The sequence below is a fragment of the Balaenoptera ricei genome, chromosome 13 (assembly GCF_028023285.1).
Source record: "Balaenoptera ricei isolate mBalRic1 chromosome 13, mBalRic1.hap2, whole genome shotgun sequence".
Taxonomy (NCBI): Eukaryota; Metazoa; Chordata; class Mammalia; order Artiodactyla; family Balaenopteridae; genus Balaenoptera; species Balaenoptera ricei.
The window spans coordinates 13999495-14016782 of NC_082651.1; the positions used below are offsets into that span (position 1 = coordinate 13999495).

General features: G+C 41.0%; 1 protein-coding gene across 1 annotated transcript in view; it reads left to right on the top strand.

Moving 5' to 3' along the window:
* The window catches only part of LOC132377161 (immunoglobulin kappa light chain-like), a 29099-nt gene extending 16015 nt beyond the window's left edge, over positions 1–13084 (top strand). The window contains 3 exon segments of the mRNA XM_059943241.1: positions 7508–7528; positions 9329–9360; positions 12684–13084. Coding sequence (XP_059799224.1) covers positions 7508–7528; positions 9329–9360; positions 12684–13006 — 376 coding nt within the window. The 3' untranslated portion in view covers positions 13007–13084.
* Positions 13085–17288: the final 4204 nt, after the last annotated feature.

The window sequence follows — 17288 nt, forward strand, 5'->3', positions numbered from 1 at the left end:
CTCGCGGGCTCTGGAGCACAGGCTCAGAAGTTGTGGTGCACGGGTTTAGCTGCTCTGCGGCATGTTATTTGCTCCGGCATGCTTCCCGGACCAGGGATCAAACAAGTGAGCCCTGCATTGGCAGGCAGATTCTTAACCACTGTGCCACCAGGGAAGCCCTCTTGGCTCTTTAATCAGTAAAGAAAACACATTTTCATTTGAGACCCACTGTGATTCCATCCCATGAATTTTAATATGCAGTATTAAATACTAAGAATATTTGATAAATACTTAATATTTAATCAATAAAATACTGCATTTTAATATGCAGTATTCTCACTGTTGTTGACGCTTCAATAATTCGTTGCTCTGTAATTTGATATATTTCCTTTTTAAGATTTTTGGAGTGGTAATTTTTTAACTTCCAAGTCAGTAATTTGTTAGTTGGCTACTTTATGGCTAAGTTCTAGGTTTATTGCATTGTGGTAAAGATAATGTGACCAAAATGATTTCTACTTTGGGACAATGTATAAATGTTTCATTCTCTTTTTGGCCCCGTACACAGCTAAATGTTATAAATATTCCATAGGCATTTGAAAAGATTATGTTTTCAATGTTATATACCCAAGTATCTACTGATATATATGTGTGTGTGTGTATTATATATATACACATATATATTAAAATGAATTGAGACATATGTCTCTTTTTCTTTTTCTAATGGGGGTCAGTATGTGGATTAGAAAGAATCTATTTGAAGTTTGTGCTTCTCAACCAGGGAACTTAGACAGAAATATTCTCAGCTACTTTTGGAAATGTCCCTTATTACATAAACACACTTGGGAAAGAGGCAAATAATCTTAAACACGTTGATGTCAGCAAAATTATTTCACACTATTGTCAGTTCTGTTACTCTACACAGGATAGGATGATGGGCCTGGGAAGGAATGAAGAAGGGAGAGAGATTCCAGTTTTCATTGTGTTGGTCCCAACTTCTTTGTATATATAGAAAGTCTTCTGGTGTAATTGTCATTTTCTCAAGTTCTTATTGTGTCTCTAATAAAAATTTTTAACGTATTTTGATGCATTTTGACTCAGTATAAAAGTCCATCACCATTTAGTCTTCTTGGTGAATTGTATCTTTTATCTATAGTCAAAATATCCTAATTCACCAGCTTAGGATTCAAAATACACAGAAGAACAGAGAGCAATGGACATTCCATTTCCTAACTGCATCCTTGCACTTCCTAAGAGCAAACTAACCTCCCCTTTTGAGGAATTACTTCCTTCTGATTAGGTGGAGTCAGCTGAGGATGTCATGAGACTGACCCTTTCCTTAGCCAAGGGGTAGCCCTTGACCCAAGCTAGGCTAAACAAACCTCCCTGCTTGCTGAATCTTGAGGAAAAGGACCCAGAGACTGAAAGCATTTCATTCTATCTAATCACTCGACCTGAGCAGGCTGTTCCTGACATGAGAACATTTGAGGATGAGTGTGAATATAAGTTAGAGACTTGGAAGCACTGCCATGACTTCAAGTGAGTTTTGACCCTCCTCACCTTCCTCACCACCACTGCCACCACCAGCCTCTCTCTCAGCCCCTAATGGTCCCTGAGCCCCAAGGGACACACCCCTCCTTGGGCCCCAAGCCCACCCATTTCCTGTCCTTGGGAAAATTGGCAGTCTCAATACCCACTGCCTTGCTATCGTGCTTTCCAAATGATATTCACAAAAACAGGACAATCTGATATAAATGTATTTCCCACAGTCTGAGCTCTTCAGTCTTATATCATTTATTATATTTGATTTTGTCCCTGGAAGTGCTCTTTCCTCTAATTCTATTTCTCCAATATTACATATTGTCCTTCCTTCAGTTAGCAGTTGCCTGACATTCCTCATCCATTGTATTAGTTGTTCCAATCATTTTATGTATCAGTTTTAAATACATCTCTTTTCAACAACATATGGCCAGATTTGTGTGTTTCATTCACTGTTCTTGGTCTTTCAGTTGTAAAGTTTTTCTCATTTATATTGTAAAGGTACAAATTTTTCCAAAAAAATTAAAGTTCTCATGCATATATATTGTGAGCATGTGTCAAAGGTTCATTTAATTTATTGATGACAGAACCAGATGATAAAGCTGGTGAAAGGAGGTCATAGATACACACACACACACACACACACCCCTATCAAGGCTAGAATAAGATTGCTAAACAAGATTCAAAACTGGCTAATGTCCTACAGAGCAATAAAACCATAAGCCTTGGAGTGGTCTTCCCAGAAAAAAATCATTTGTAATTTTCATGATATCAGTTTTTTCTAGGCTAATATCTAACTTTTTGGAATCTAGTCTTTAATCAGTAATAAATACAAGTCAAACAAACTTTATTTCTCTAGCAAATCAAAGGACCTTGAAAGGACACATAGTGTTGAAGAAAAATCATGTATGACAGTTATTAAAGAATGGGAAGGCTTGGGAATTCCCTGGCAGTTCGGTGGTTGGGACTCCTCACTTTCACTGCCAAGTGCCCAGGTTCGACCCCTGGTCAAGGCTCCCACAAGCCACGCAGCATGGCCAAAAAAAAAAAAAAACTGGTAAGGCAGACCCTATTCCGGACCATTACCATCATAAGTGTAGGGACCACCATGCAGCAACGGGGTTATACAGAAGGGGAGAGAGATTGGGCTTCAAATACAAGGACTAGTGGGAATTTATAGCCAAGGAGCAGGGTAGGGGTCAGTGGATAGAAAATTTCTAAGAGGAAACATCAGGGGGAATTCTGATTCTGGCTGAACCAACTTGATGGGAGCCTTGCTGAAGGCAGGCCAGGGTCCTCAGACATTACCTGGGAGATGATGGAATATAAGGAATTCAATTAGATATCAAGGGGGATGCAGGATGGGGAATTCTGGTTAAATTGACTTAGCAGGATTCTTGCTAAAACTGGACAATGCAGTGATAAACACAGAAGCCCAAAATTCAGGGCCTGCTTGAGAAGAGAGTTCAGAGGAGCCTGAGTAGAGTTTGGTCAAGGAGAGAACTTTTCTCAGTAGTCATCATTTTGCCTTATCTTCAAGCTTTGGATAACTTAACTTTTATTATAGTTTGTTCTATTTGGACTTGGCCCGCCCATCTTATTTTATATTTCTGATTATCATATTTTTCTCTTGATTTTTTATTTCCTTGTCCTGAATTTTGCTACTTTGGTTTATTAGTTGTTTTTCTTCTTCTGGTGCTTTGGAAGACGCTTATCCCATTGCTGTTGAATGCCTGTCACTTGACCCCTTTTTATTTCCATCACTAGTCACATGGCCTGAAGGGCAAGTGCCAGGCAACCCGGGTGTTACTCTACCTTCCACCAGCCCCCATCCCACTTCCAGTCCCAATGTCTTTTAACTCTGAGGTGCATGTGCTTTTTTGAGGGCTTTGTGGGAAAAACTAGTATTGGCTGCTTCAAGGGCCCCTGCCTATTTTTGTGATGGAATGGAAGATTCTAGATTCTAGTTGCTCCATCATTTCAATCATGTAATTTAAATCTGTGCAGTTTTCCCCCAATTTTTTTTTTTCTCCTAACAGGATCCTTTGTGATGCTCCAATCATGGAATACATTTATTCTCATGTTTATATTTTTTCTGTCATTGCAAAGGGAGTTTGAGAGTGGTGGACAGGTCCATCATGTTCAATGTAAAAGTCCGCATTATTCCTTGCTTCAATGGTTGGGTTTCTTGATTTTTCTTTTTGTTTCTTTGTTGTTTGTTTTCTTGCCACCCTGCCCTCTTCCCATCCTTCCCTCTTAGGTTCGGAACTCTAGTCTCAGCCAGGATGATCAGGGCACTTTGGGGTGGAGGGTGCGTTAAAGGGAAGGGAGTGATCTGTGCGTCTTTCCCCAGCACCAGACTAATAGCCCTTAAATGTGATGCTGATTAGTATCGGGAGAAGACCCAGGAACCAGCCTAGTTTAACCCCACTTAGAACCCAAAGGAGACAATTTAAGAAAGATACAGTTGAAGATGATGAATTAAACTCACACATTCAATCACAATACCCCCTTGTTTAAAAACAAAATTAAGGGGCTTCTCTGGTGGCGCAGCGGTTAAGAATACGCCTGCCAATGCAGGGGACACGGGTTTGAGCCCTGGTCCGGGAAGATCCCACATCTCGCAGAGCAGCTAAGCCCACGCGCCACAACTACTGAGCCTGCGCTCTAGAGCCTGTGAGCCACAACTACTGAAGCCTGTGTGCCTAGAGGCCGTGCTCTGAAACAAGAGAAGCCACCGTAATGAGAAGCCAGCGCACCGCAAAAAAGAGCAGCTCCCGCTCGCCACGACTAAAGAAAGCCCGTGCGCAGCAACAAAGACCCAACACAGCCAAAAAGTAAATAAATAAATAAATACTTTAAAAAAAAAAAACAAAATTAAAAAAACCTAAAATGCAAAAAAAAATTTTTTTCAGAAATTATTTTAAAGAAATAAACTCACAGGGAATTCCCTGGCGGTCCAGTGGTTAGGACTCTGCACTCTCATTGCCAAGGGTCTGGGTTCAATCCCTGGTCAGGGAACTAAAATCCCACAAGCATCACGGTGCAGCCAAAATAATAATAATAATAATAATAAACAAACCTACAAGGACAAGAAGAACAGGGCAGAGTCAACAGCAGCAAAATATTAGGTTGAGTGGTAACCACCTTAACTGACCCGTGGAGCTGAACAGAAGAGCTGGTGGAACTCGAAAGCAGAGAGAGATTGAAATCCTTTTGAAATGGGATCTGGATATACATATTGAGGGAATGAGGCAACGTCGCAGAGTGGGCAGGAAAGATGCAGAGCCCAGGTCCTTAGTCAAGATGAGCAAGACTGCGGGGGGGACCATGGTCAGAGGGGTGGGAGGGGGCACTCAGTGAGGGTCCCTGAGCCAGCACAAAGCAGAGTAGAGTGTCCATAAAGGACCTGAGGATTTTGACAACAAAGGCAAGAAGTGTGAAGAACCAAACCTGAATTCACGTACTCCACAGCAGTCTGCGGAGCTGGTCCGCGATGGGTTTCTCTGAGTAGGGTGAGAGGAGACGCAGGGCTCGGTGCCAAGCAGACAGACAGCGAGCCAGGGAACTCCAGGGCCGAGCTCAAAGGGCTCATCACTAGTGGAAACCCGCTGGAAACCACAAGCCTCAATATGTAAATCTCCAAGGGTCCATAAGCCCTGGTACGTTGCTGCTGTTGTCTCTTTCACTCTAGAACGTCAAGAAACACCTGCAGCCTTAATGTCCTCGTGGAAACAAGATGAGTGTCTACATTTTCCAGAGTGGGACCAAAATCTTGGGTCACGTTTACGGCACGCGCGTTTGCACGTGGTTGGGCAAAGGACTTTGCTTCTCTCAGCATGTCTCTCTTCAGAGATGAATGGAAAGAGACACAGCTCCAAAGCAGCAAAGCAGCAGCGAGTTTCCAAGTGACCTCCTCTGTCTCCCTCCTTCCAGGCTAATGGAGCCATCCTTGCCCCCTTGGAGACGCAGGGCAGATGTCCATTTGTGGCACTCTAGCCTGAAGACTGGCAATTGATCAGATTCTGAGCACCACTGAATGCGGACTCCAGAATTTCCTCCTACCCTTTTGGAATATCAGCTTCAGTCAAGTACAAATGACAGACACTATGATCCTAAGGAGGGAGGGATCAAACTGATGTCAAAAGAATCATCTGCCGGAGACTCTACTGTGAATGATGAGCTGAAGAAAACCTTTGAACCACAAACTTCAGGATGGATTATCAGACACAAATATTCAGGAGCCAGGTAGGGAAGCCCCCATCCTTCAAACTTTGCGAAGAGCAAAATTGTGTCATTGTGTCTCTAAAACGCTGGGTGATTTACTCTATGGTACTGGTGGGAGGCAGACCTCTCAAATAGGCTGGTTAATCATCCTACTTCATCCTCTTATTGGCTGCTTTGTGCTCCAATGCAAAGCTCTATCATAATTAGTTTATGGTGAAGATGTCAGTTATTTTCTATTTTTTTACCTTTTAAACAGCATTTCAATGAGCAGTCTTGTATATACATTTGAGACTATTTTTCTACTCATTTCCAACCTGGGGACAATCTAAGGAGTTTCCTTTTTCTCCCCTCACCCCAGTGTTTTCTGCCAAGTGCATTGCTTCCATTGGGTGACTTCATTCCCAGGGTCTGATCTGCAGACTGGTTCAACTAAGTGCATGAGCTCTGAGTTGAAATCTCAGCTCTGCCACTCACTGCCACGAGCAAGTCACTTAACCTCTCTACACTCAAGTTTCCTCATCTACAAAATAAGGGATAGAGTAGTTTCTAGTTCCTAAATTTGGAGGGATAATTAAATGTGGTGATCAGTGTACAATGTCTGGCACTTCATAAATGCTCAATAAATTTCAACTATTTTGATTGGTATTGCTTGCATCTCTGCAGAGAAAATCACTTTCTATCCTCTTTAACATCCATGTCGACTGTGTCCTCAGTCAACTGTTTTTTACACTTAATTTCCACTCTCTTCTCTACCTCCAATTTGCTTTCTCTCTTTCTTCATCTTCTGGTGAGATCCACTGCTGATTCTGCTATTCAAGGTAACTAGCAAAGCTCTCAGTGACAAAATCAATGAAGGCTACCCTAATCTTCAGAATTACTATTACAATTTCTTTTGTAAAACTTACTATTGCAGTGGTCTGTATTAGTCCTTGGTCCATTATAATTTATCAGCTCTGATCTATTATTGATTTTCAACTATTTGTGGTAGGGTTGTATTTTTGTTTTTTGGGTGGTTTTTTTTTTTTTTTTCATTCATTCTGCACATGTTTGTTGAGCATTTACCAAGTGAAGATGCTGGACTGGGCCTTCCAAATATAAGACAATGAAACATCAACCAGCTTACAATCCAGTAGGGTAGAAAGAATCTGACAGCAGATAAGAGCAACTAGGTGTTCTAGGCCCAGTGACCTGCCTCTGTACTCTACAAAGTTGAGTCACTTGCTAGGAGATAACGCAACAGAAGGTCTCTCTTGAGTTGAGTCTTGAAAGACAATTTGTTGTTCACAAGCTCATGGAGGTGAGCAAAAGTGTCTCCAAGAAGAGGGAGAGTTTTGTAAAAGCTGGAGGTCACAGAAGTACAGTAAGGGCTTGAAGATGCTGGGAGCAATGTATGCTAAGGTGGGAATGGAAGTTTAAGAGGGAAACAGGACTGCAATAAGTAAAGCTGGACTCACAGCAAAATGAGGTCTTCAGGGCCCTTGATGCGGTTACTGTGGAAACACCAAGGCACGCCATGATTCCCTGGCAGCTCCAAAGACAGCATGCACCTGGTTCAGCTCATTGTGGCATGGTGGGTACCCCTCTAGCTCTACCTATTCTGTGACAACAGACAACCAACCAAGTAAAGTCTGCTTTTCTACTCTTTTGATCTTTGCTTTTGTTTCACAGGCCATCTATAGCTTCATTCCAAAATAGATTTCAAAATAAGACATGGGCCTTTGTTTGATATGCATTTAGTCTTTTTTGAAACAACATGGTGGCAAAGGAGAGGTTCAAATAGGAAAACATTCTTTATTAATATTATTAACAAAAGAAGCTAAAAAGTTCCATAATGACATTGAATGAGGTTTATCATTTGCAAAAGCCCCCCCACCCCACGAGAAGGTATAAAGAAGTGCACTTTTTAAAATGAGCTTATTTATAAAACAGAAATAGAGTCACAGATGTAGAAAACAAACTTATGGTTACCAAAGGGGAAAGGCAGGGGAGGGATAAATTAGGAGTTTGGGATTAACAGATACACACTACTGTACATAAAATGGATAAACAACAAGGTCCTACTGTATAGCCCAGGGAATTACATTCAATATCTTGTAATAATGTATAATGGAAAAGAATGTGAAAAAGAATATATATATAAAAGTATATGTATGTGTGTATATAGCTGAATCACTTTGCTGTACACCTGAATCTAGCACAACATTGTAAATCAACTATATTTCAATTGCTTAAAAGTACAGGGTTTTTTTTTTTTAATGTGCTTATCTTTCTTTGTAATTTATATTCAACCTACTTTCCAAAAAATAAACAAACAAATTAATAAATAAATAAGCAGCAGTCCAGATGTGGGAGACTGTTAAAATATGGGACCATCAGGCCATAGATATAAATAAATCATCTTCTAGGATTTTAGAGCTCACCTAAGAATGACAAACGTTCTCTGTCAGGGAAGCCGCAGGCCCTCCACTCCTGCTTGAGAAGGGAGTTAAGCTTCAGTAGCTGACCCAGGGCTCTGTTCCCCTTAGGTGAGAAGGGTTTTTGCACAGTGAGACAGTGGATAGCTACCACTGTGGGGGACGTTCAGTGGAGGAACCAAGCTGGAGATCAAACGTGAGTAAAATCTAAACTTTCCTTTCTCGGTTGTCTGTGTCTTATGGTCCCTGTGTCTCTGAAGTGATCCGTATGCTGACTCTTTGAAACCAGACTCTGAGATCCTCCAGGGCAAAGCTACAGTCCGTAATCAAACTGGGGAATTGATTGCACGTTTTCTATGAAGAACAAGAGTCAGGCATTGGGTGAGAATAACTTGTCTGAGTGATAGTTTCAGAAATTTATTGGGGAGCAAAGCATATGTTTTGAACAGAGCTTTGCTCAATGGTCAGGAAGGGACACAGTTTTTGTACAGGAGCGAGGTTAAGAGGAAACTTTGTGTCTATACTTTCGGCTCAGGAACCAAAATAGAGATCAAACGTAAGTGTTTTTTTCAACTGATTCTTTGCCGTTTCTGTCTAATTGGTTTGCTTTTTGTTCCCTTTTGCATGTTTTCATTCATTAGGTGTCAGGGATAAAACAAATTTCATTCCCAGATTAGGTACAGGGGAGGGGAAATTGTTCTACAGGAGGCTAACTGATGACTAATTTTTAAGATTTCCAAACCAAAATAACTGAATTGGGGAAGGGGGCTTGCTGCCCTTTCAGGGTAGGGTTTTGTGCAAGTGGAAGTTAAGGGGAATCACTGTGGTTCACTTTCAGCCCAGGGACCACAGTGGAGATTAAACGTGAGTACATTTTTGCTCAGTTATTTGTGAGGTTTTCATCCTGCTGTATCATTTGTGCAAATTTGTGACATTTTGGTTAAATGAGCCATTCCTGGTGACCCAAAAGTAAAAGGCAGAAAACCAGAAGATAGTCAATTTTTAAGCTGAACAAACAGAAAAGTTGTTGAATTTGTAAGGAGAGTAGGGTTTGTGGAGAGAAAGGGGAAGAAAAATCTGGATTTTTCTGTGAATTAGCCCTTTTTCTGTGAGTGGCTTCAGAGGGAGGTTGTTGATCAGGGGGGTGTGTTAGCTCACTCACTGTGGCTTACGTTCGGCCAGGGGACCAAGGTGGAAATCAAACGTAAGTGCACTTTTCTACTCCCTTTTCTTATAGAGTCGTGAAATTTGGGGGTTTTCATGCTTGGGATATGAGTTGAGGTCACTTTCGAAGAGAATGGGATTCTTCTGAAAATTAGATCAGAAAGGGACTGAAAATCAGGTTGTCTCGGAAGAGCAAAGAGCTAGTTAGTTGACGTGGCATCTAAATGGCCAGATTTTCTCTGTATCCGACAGTCAAATGACTTTAGCAGCAAAAACAGGTTTTTGTTGAGGGGAAAGTAATTAAGTTAACGCTGAGGATCACCTTTGGCCAAGGGACACGTCTGGAGATTAAACGTAAGTAATTTTTCTCTACTACCTTCTGAAATGTGTCTGGGTCTAAATGCCAGTGTTGATTTTAGAGGCTTAAGTATGAGTTTTGTGGAGATGGGTAAATGAGAACATTTCAGATTTATTATCAGTTTCAAAAGTTAAACTCAGCTCCAAACCTGGATTTGTAGACAAAAAGATTAATCTACACCAAATGACTCAAAGGGAAAAAAAATGAGTGTCGATGAAAAAGGAATCCTTGCAGCTCTAAAAGAGCTAAAGCGAATTAATTTTCATTGAAATTTGCCAAATATTGTATTGATTTTTGCTCGTATGTACAACACGGAAAAGTAGAGAAATGTATTTCTTAGTCTGTTTTCTCTCTTCTATCCGATATATTATTTTATGAGAATAAAAATCAATAGGATGCACTACAAAATCAGTAAGAAGTTAGAAAAGCATATTTATTTGTATTAAAGTTGCCGCTTAATTGCGAATCAGCAGCGATGTCATTTTTAGAGGTTAAAATGAGTGCTAAACTGTCAATATTTAGAAATTCTATAGAGATTCTATACCTTAACAGATTACTCGTTTTTAAAAAACTACATTTCTATATTAGACTAAACTGGAAATGATCTCTTATCATAATGGAGGAAAGACGGTTGTCCCCAAAAGCTCAGTTTTGAAGTAATTTGTTTAAGTGAAGGAAAATAAAATAATTGCGTTTTTTAGATGCCCAAGGACATGTAGAAAAATAGGAAATATTTTGAGTATGTTCTTTGTTATTACTTGCTGGTGTTTTTATACTGCAGAGGAGGCCGTGGCACAGCTAGGGTGGTCTGTAGACTTCTTGGTGGTCTTTTTTCGTGATTGAATGACATTGGCGGCCGGGTCCCAGGACTCTGGTGACGGCGCACCTGGCCGCTAAATGCCGCCAAAGGCCACGGCAACCCCGCGATCGCCCCGTTCAGCTGTGCTGTGGCCCTCTTTCCTGACACAGTGATACAAATAATGTCGCTAACGGAAGAGAACAGAAATGTGATGGGCATGAGTTAACATGGGGAAAACAGGGAGAAACCTGATTTTTATTAGCGATTCCAGAAATGAAATTCACATTATTATATCCTCTTAATAAAAATTTCCAGTAGAAGACTATAAAGAACTTAAAGCTATTTTTTCGCAGTGATATGTAATTTTTTAAATATCTTCTCATCAAATGTATTTAAGTCATAAAAGCTCAATCCAAATGAAATATATATATATATATACGTATATATATATATATGTATATATATATATATATACGTATATATATAAATTCTTTCAGGGCAAAATCGACACCAGCAAAAATATAACTGAAGGCCAGCAATCTGGCCGTTCAGGTTTTGATCGATTAATTTTTACTGAGTTCAAAATAAATATCATAAGGTATATTCGCTGACAAAAAATAAGATAAATTTGTGACATGTTTTTAATTTTCAGAAATTTAGTGGCTTCAGTAGGATTATATTTCAGGTGTACAAAATATCTAACCATATATAAATGCCATTGATAAAAACTTAATAGAATGTATTTTCCAATCCCCTCATTCTGTGATTAGAACATTTTTAATCTGGCTATTTTAATTATATACCCTTTAAAATAGTTTAGTTATTTGTTATTGTCATTGTTGTTTACGCCAGGTAATTTCAAAAGCAACACTTGAAAAAGATTATTTTTGGTTTGTGACAACCTGACAGGACTATTTTAGGGCCATTTTAAAACTCTTTTCAAACTATTTAAACGATGTAAGTATTTTAAACTGTTCTAAAACTGTATTGAGGGCCTTTTAAACATCTTTTAATAAATTTTAAACTCCATTAGAAAGCTAGTAAGAGGTCTTACAAGAGTTTCCATATCAAATATGCTAATTGTTTAATGCAAGATAGAAAGTTTAAAGCTATCAAAAATTGATCCAAATAGGAGTATCTTCATAGAATATTTCCTCTCCTTTTTTTCTAGAATTCATATTATTTTGCTACTAAGGCTATTTTATAAAATTCTCTGCAAAAAAATAGTGATGATGGTTAGAAGAGAAGAAAGTATCAAAACATTAAAAATTCAGTATCTTATATTAAACTGCTTGGTTAACATGGAGGCTTATAGCTTTATAAAGGTTTATAGCTTTATAAAAATCTCTTCACTTATCTGTGACTTCTCACAGCAAAAGAAGATTCTTGATTTGTTATTTAACTCACGCTCTCCCACCTGAGGGCTTGAAGGCCCACAAAGGGCGTTTCCAGCAGGCCATCTGGCAGCTGTTCATGGTCAGAAGTGAAGCTAGCCAGTTCCTCCTGGGCAGGTGGCCAAAATTACAGTTGACCCTCCTGGTCTGGCTGAACCTTGCCCCATATGGTGACAGCCATCAGGCCAGGACCCAGGTCTCCCTCTGAGGCCTTTGCGAGGAGTGGGTGAGTTGCTGGCCTGATCACAGAGGGTGAAGGGGCCGATCCCCCCACCGACCCGGGCCCAGACTGAGTTTGGGGCTCACCCTGCATGGTGGGTCTGACCCCAACACGCCCAAAGGAAGCCCAGGAAGTGAAAGGCAGCCTGATATCACTGCACAGAACTAGGAGAGGCGCAGGGGAAATGATCTGTGCAAGTCCTGTTCTCACTTCTAAACTCTGAGGGGTCCAATGAAGTGGTTTTGTTTCTTGGCCTGAAGCACTGGGTTCCCTGCAGGAGGCAGAGAACACAGATGAAGGAGAGAAAGGTAAGGTCAGAAGAGCATGCAGAGAGCTTCGAAAGGCTGCAAAGAGTTCAAACAAAGCAATTTAGAACTTTCTTAAGGGGTAGGGGCTATAGGGAAAATCGCCAAATCATGGCGATGAGAACTATGCTTCCTGGCTTCCCTAGTTGCTCCCTGGATGCTGCAGAATAAGCATGCTGCTCTCTGCATGTCTGTCCCTTACAGTTCCAGGCTCACCCACAAACAATGCACCCAAGTGGAGAACTTCCCTGTTACTTAAACACCACTCTCTGTGCTTCCTTCCTCAGGGTCTGATGCCCAGCCATCTGCCTTCCTCTTCCACCCATCTGAACAGCAGTTAGAGACTGGAACTGCCTCTTTCGTGTGCTTTGTGAATGGCTTTTACCCCAAAAATATCAAAGTCAGCTGGAAAGTGGATGGAGTTGTCCAGGACAGCAACATCCAGGAGAGTTTCACTGAGCAGGACAGCAAGGACAGCACATACAGCCTCAGCAGCACCCTGACGCTGCCCAGTTCCCAGTACCAAAGCCATAGTCTCTACACCTGCGAGGTCAGTCACCAGTCCCTGGCCTCCGCCCTGGTCAAGAGCTTCAATAAGAACGAATGTTAGAGCGAGAGGCCTGCAGGCTCGTCTGTCACCTGTGCTGGGTCCCAGCCCCCTCCCTCGCCTCCTCAGGCCTCAGGCCCTTTTCCCTATTGCAATCCTCCAGCCCATCTCCCCACCTCATCCTCCTCCCCCTCTTTGGCTTTAATCATGCAAATGTTGGGGGGAAAATGAATAAATAAAGTGAATCTTTGCACCTGTGATTTCTCTCTCCTTCCTGATTTAAGCCTTTTAAACATTGTTTTTTTTTTCTTTTCTTTTTTTTTTAACATGTTTATTGGAGTATAATTGCTTTACAATGGTGTGTTAGTTTCTGCTTTATAACAAAGTGAATCAGTTATACATATACATATGTCCCCATATCTCCTCCCTCTTGCATCTCCCTCCCTCCTACCCTCCCTATCCCACCCCTCTAGGTGGTCACAAAGCACCGAGCTGATCTCCCTGTACTACTCGGCTGCTTCCCACTAGCTATCTATTTTACGTTTGGGAGTGTATATATGTCCATGCCACTCTCTCACTTTGTCCCAGCTTAGCCTTCCCCCTCCCCGTATCCTCAAGTCCATTCTCTAGTAGGTCTGCATCTTTATTCCCGTCTTGCCCCTAGGTTCTTCATGACCTTTTTTTTTTTTTTTTTTTTTTAGATTCCATATATATGTGTTAGCATACGGTATTTGTTTTTCTCTTTCTGACTTACTTCACTCTGTATGACAGTCTCTAGGTCCATCCACCTCACGAAGATGTACAGATTGCCAACAGACACATGAAAGAATGCTCAACATCATTAATCATTAGAGAAATGCAAATCAAAACTAAACTGCAATGAGATATCATCTCACACCGGTCAGAATGGCCATCATCAAAAAATCTACACACAATAAATGCTGGAGAGGGTGTGGAGAAAAGGGAACCGTCTTGCACTGTTGGTGGGAATGTAAATTGATACAGCCACTATAGAGAACAGTATGGAGGTTCCTTAAAAAACTAAAAATAGAACTACCATACGACCCAGTAATCCCACTACTGGGCATATACCCTGAGAAAACCATAATTCAAAAAGAGTCATGTACCACAATGTTCATTGCAGCTCTATTTACAATAGCCAGGACATGGAAGCAACCTAAGTGTCCATCAACAGACAAATGGATAAAGAACATGTGGCACATATATACAATGGAATATTACTCAGCCATAAAAAGGAACAAAACATTGTTTTTCTAATGACCCAGTTTATCTTCCAAGGCAGGGGTCCCCAGTGGGTTGCATGGCAAGAGGTGAGTGGCAGGCAAGTGAGAGAAGCTTCGTCTGCAGCTCCCCATCGCCTGCATTACCACCTGAACCATCACCAACCCCTCCCACCACCTCCCCCCGCCCTGTGAAAAAATTGTCTTCCACCCAGTCCCTGGTGCCAAAAAGGTTGGGGACTGCTGCCAGCAGTTCTAAGGAACTAAATATTGAGTTGCTAAAAACTACACCATCATTTATAAAAATCATCATCCTCCATTCTACCCTACCATACTGTCCTCTATAAGACACTCTTCCATAAAACCCATAAGCCACCTTTCTTCCCAGCCCTCTCCTGGGCCATGGTATGAGAGGCTTGCTTCTTCTTCTTTTTTTTTTTTTTTAATTAATTTATTTAATTTATTTTATTTTTGGCTGTATTGGGTCTTCATTGCTGCACACAGGCTTTCTCTAGTTGCGGCAAGTGGGCTTCTCATTGCGGTGGCTTCTCTTGTTGCGGAGCATGGGCTCTAGGTGCACAGTAGTTGCGGTGCGCGGGCTCAGTAGTTGTGGCGCACGGGCTTAGTTGCTCCGTGGCATGTGGGATCTTCCCGGACCAGGTCTCAAACCCGTGTCCCCTGCATTGGCAGGCAGATTCTCAACCACTGTGCCACCAGGGAAGCCCCCCTTTTTTTTTTAATTGAAATATAGTTAATTTACAATGTTGTGTTAGTTTCAGGGGTACAGCAAAGTGATTCAGTTGTACATATACATATATCCACTCTATTTTAGATTCTACTCCCATATAGGTCATTACAGAGTATTGAGTACTGTTCCCTGTGCCATACAGTAGGTTCTTATTAGTTATCTACTTTATTGGGATTGAGATGCTTGCTTCTTTGATTCCCCTCTTCAGTAGGCCCTCAGAGTCCTTTTAAGGGTGACGGTTCTTACTATCACATATTCTTTGATCCAGCCAAATCTAATTTACCAAAAGCAAATCTATCAAAAGAAGGGAACAGCTGGAAAGAGAGTCATCCATTGCAACACTATGTAAAATAACAAAACAATGAAAACAACATAAGTGAACAAGCAATAGGAAATGTTCAAGTCCGTTATGGCACTTCAACTTAAGGGAACATGATGCCTTCATTACATTTTACATACAATATGTATTGAGGGCCTCCTATCTGCCAAAGACCATGCTGATTGTTTTCCACAACATAATTTAATTCTCACTACGTTACATGGTTAAAAGCGTTCATTAAAATGTGAGTCAGGTTCTATAAAGCTGAGAGATATTCATACTCTATAACCCAGCAATCCTACACCTGAATGACTGTGTCCCTGTCCACCAAAAAAACTCATGCAAGAATTTTTCAGAGTAGCTTCACTAATAAAAGCCAAAAACTGGAAACAATCCAAATGTCCACCAACAGGAGAATGGGTCATTAAATTGTAGCATGTTTGCACATTGGAATACTATTCAACATGAGAACTAATAAACTACAACTGTACCCAACAACAATGATGAATCTCATAAACACAACATAAGCAAAAGAAACCAAGCACAAAAGACATGTCCTAAATATTATCATCTATATAAAGTTCAAAACCAGGAAAAATACAACTAGAAATTGAGATAGGGATTACTTTTGGCTGGGGGGTGGGGTGAGGTAATGCCTAGAAGGAGACAAGAAGGGGCTTATGAAGTTTTGGTAATGCGATGTGTGTCACTTTGTGAAACTTTACCGAGCTGTAAAATTATGATCTGTGCACATCTCTGTATATACATTCTACTTCAAGATAAGTTCACATAAAGAAATATACTCAATTTACACATAAGAGAGGCTAAGAGGCATAAGTAATAGGTCAAGGCCACACAGCTGGTAAGTGGTGGTCCAGGAATCAAATCCCTTACCTGCCTAATTCTGCTTTCTCTCTCTCTCTTTTTTTTTTTTTTAAATACTTATTCACTTGGCTGCACTGGGTCTTAGTTGCGGCATGCGGGATCTTTAGTTGCAGCACAAGGGATTTTTTAGTTGCAGCATGTGGGATCTAGTTCCCTGACCAGGGATCAAACCCATGCCCCCTGCATCGAGGGTGAGGAGTCTTAATCGTTGGACCACCAGGGAAGTCCCCTAATTCTGCTCTCTTGACACGTATACAATTCTGCCTTCTAGTACTTACAATGTTGCACAGAATAGAGGGTCAAATGCTACCTTCCCAGGGACTCCTCCTCTATCTGGCTAACCAGGAGCATATATACATAGAAATGGAACCTTCAACAATGGGCAAAGGATGGAATTAACCTGGTCCAGATATTGGGATCCCATGTATGAAAGGATATGTGTTTGGGAAGCGGGGGGCAAGAGGGGCACATATAAAACCAACTTTGACTCTCCTCCCCCACTTCTGTGGGTGCACCCCAGCCCTTCCCCTCTCACTAACTCATCCATCCAAACATTTACTGAGCACCTTTCTTAGCCTATACCCTGAAAGAGGTACAGAAGTAACTAAAATGGTGTCCTTTCCCTCAATAAATTTATAATCCAATTTTTCTTCTCTTTTTTCCTTTCCTTTGTCAGTCCTGGAGCAAGTGGGAAAGAACACTCATGGAAAAAAGTGGATAGAAGGACAACACTGACATTGTACCTCTTGAGAATATTCATTATTATCACGTCTTTGAAATTTTGGAGGTCTGAGTAGAGTTCAGAAAGACTCAGTAATGTCCCTTCAAATGACATAAACTTTCTCATTCATCTCTGGTGGCAAAACTCAACAATCAATGGCACATCTGATCCCAAGCAAGGGTCTTCTCATAAAGCAAAACTCTGAAACCAGACCCACCATGACCCAAAGAAGTGAAGACAGGTGTTATGGGTTGAATTGTGTCCCTCAAAAAGATACGCTCAAATTCCCATTCCCTATAAATGTGACTTCATTTCGGAATAGGGTTCTTGCAGATGTAAGTACTGAAATGCTGGTGAAGATGCAGTGAACTGGATCTTTCATACATTGCTGGTAGAAAAGTAATATGCCTCAGGCAACACTCTAGAAAATA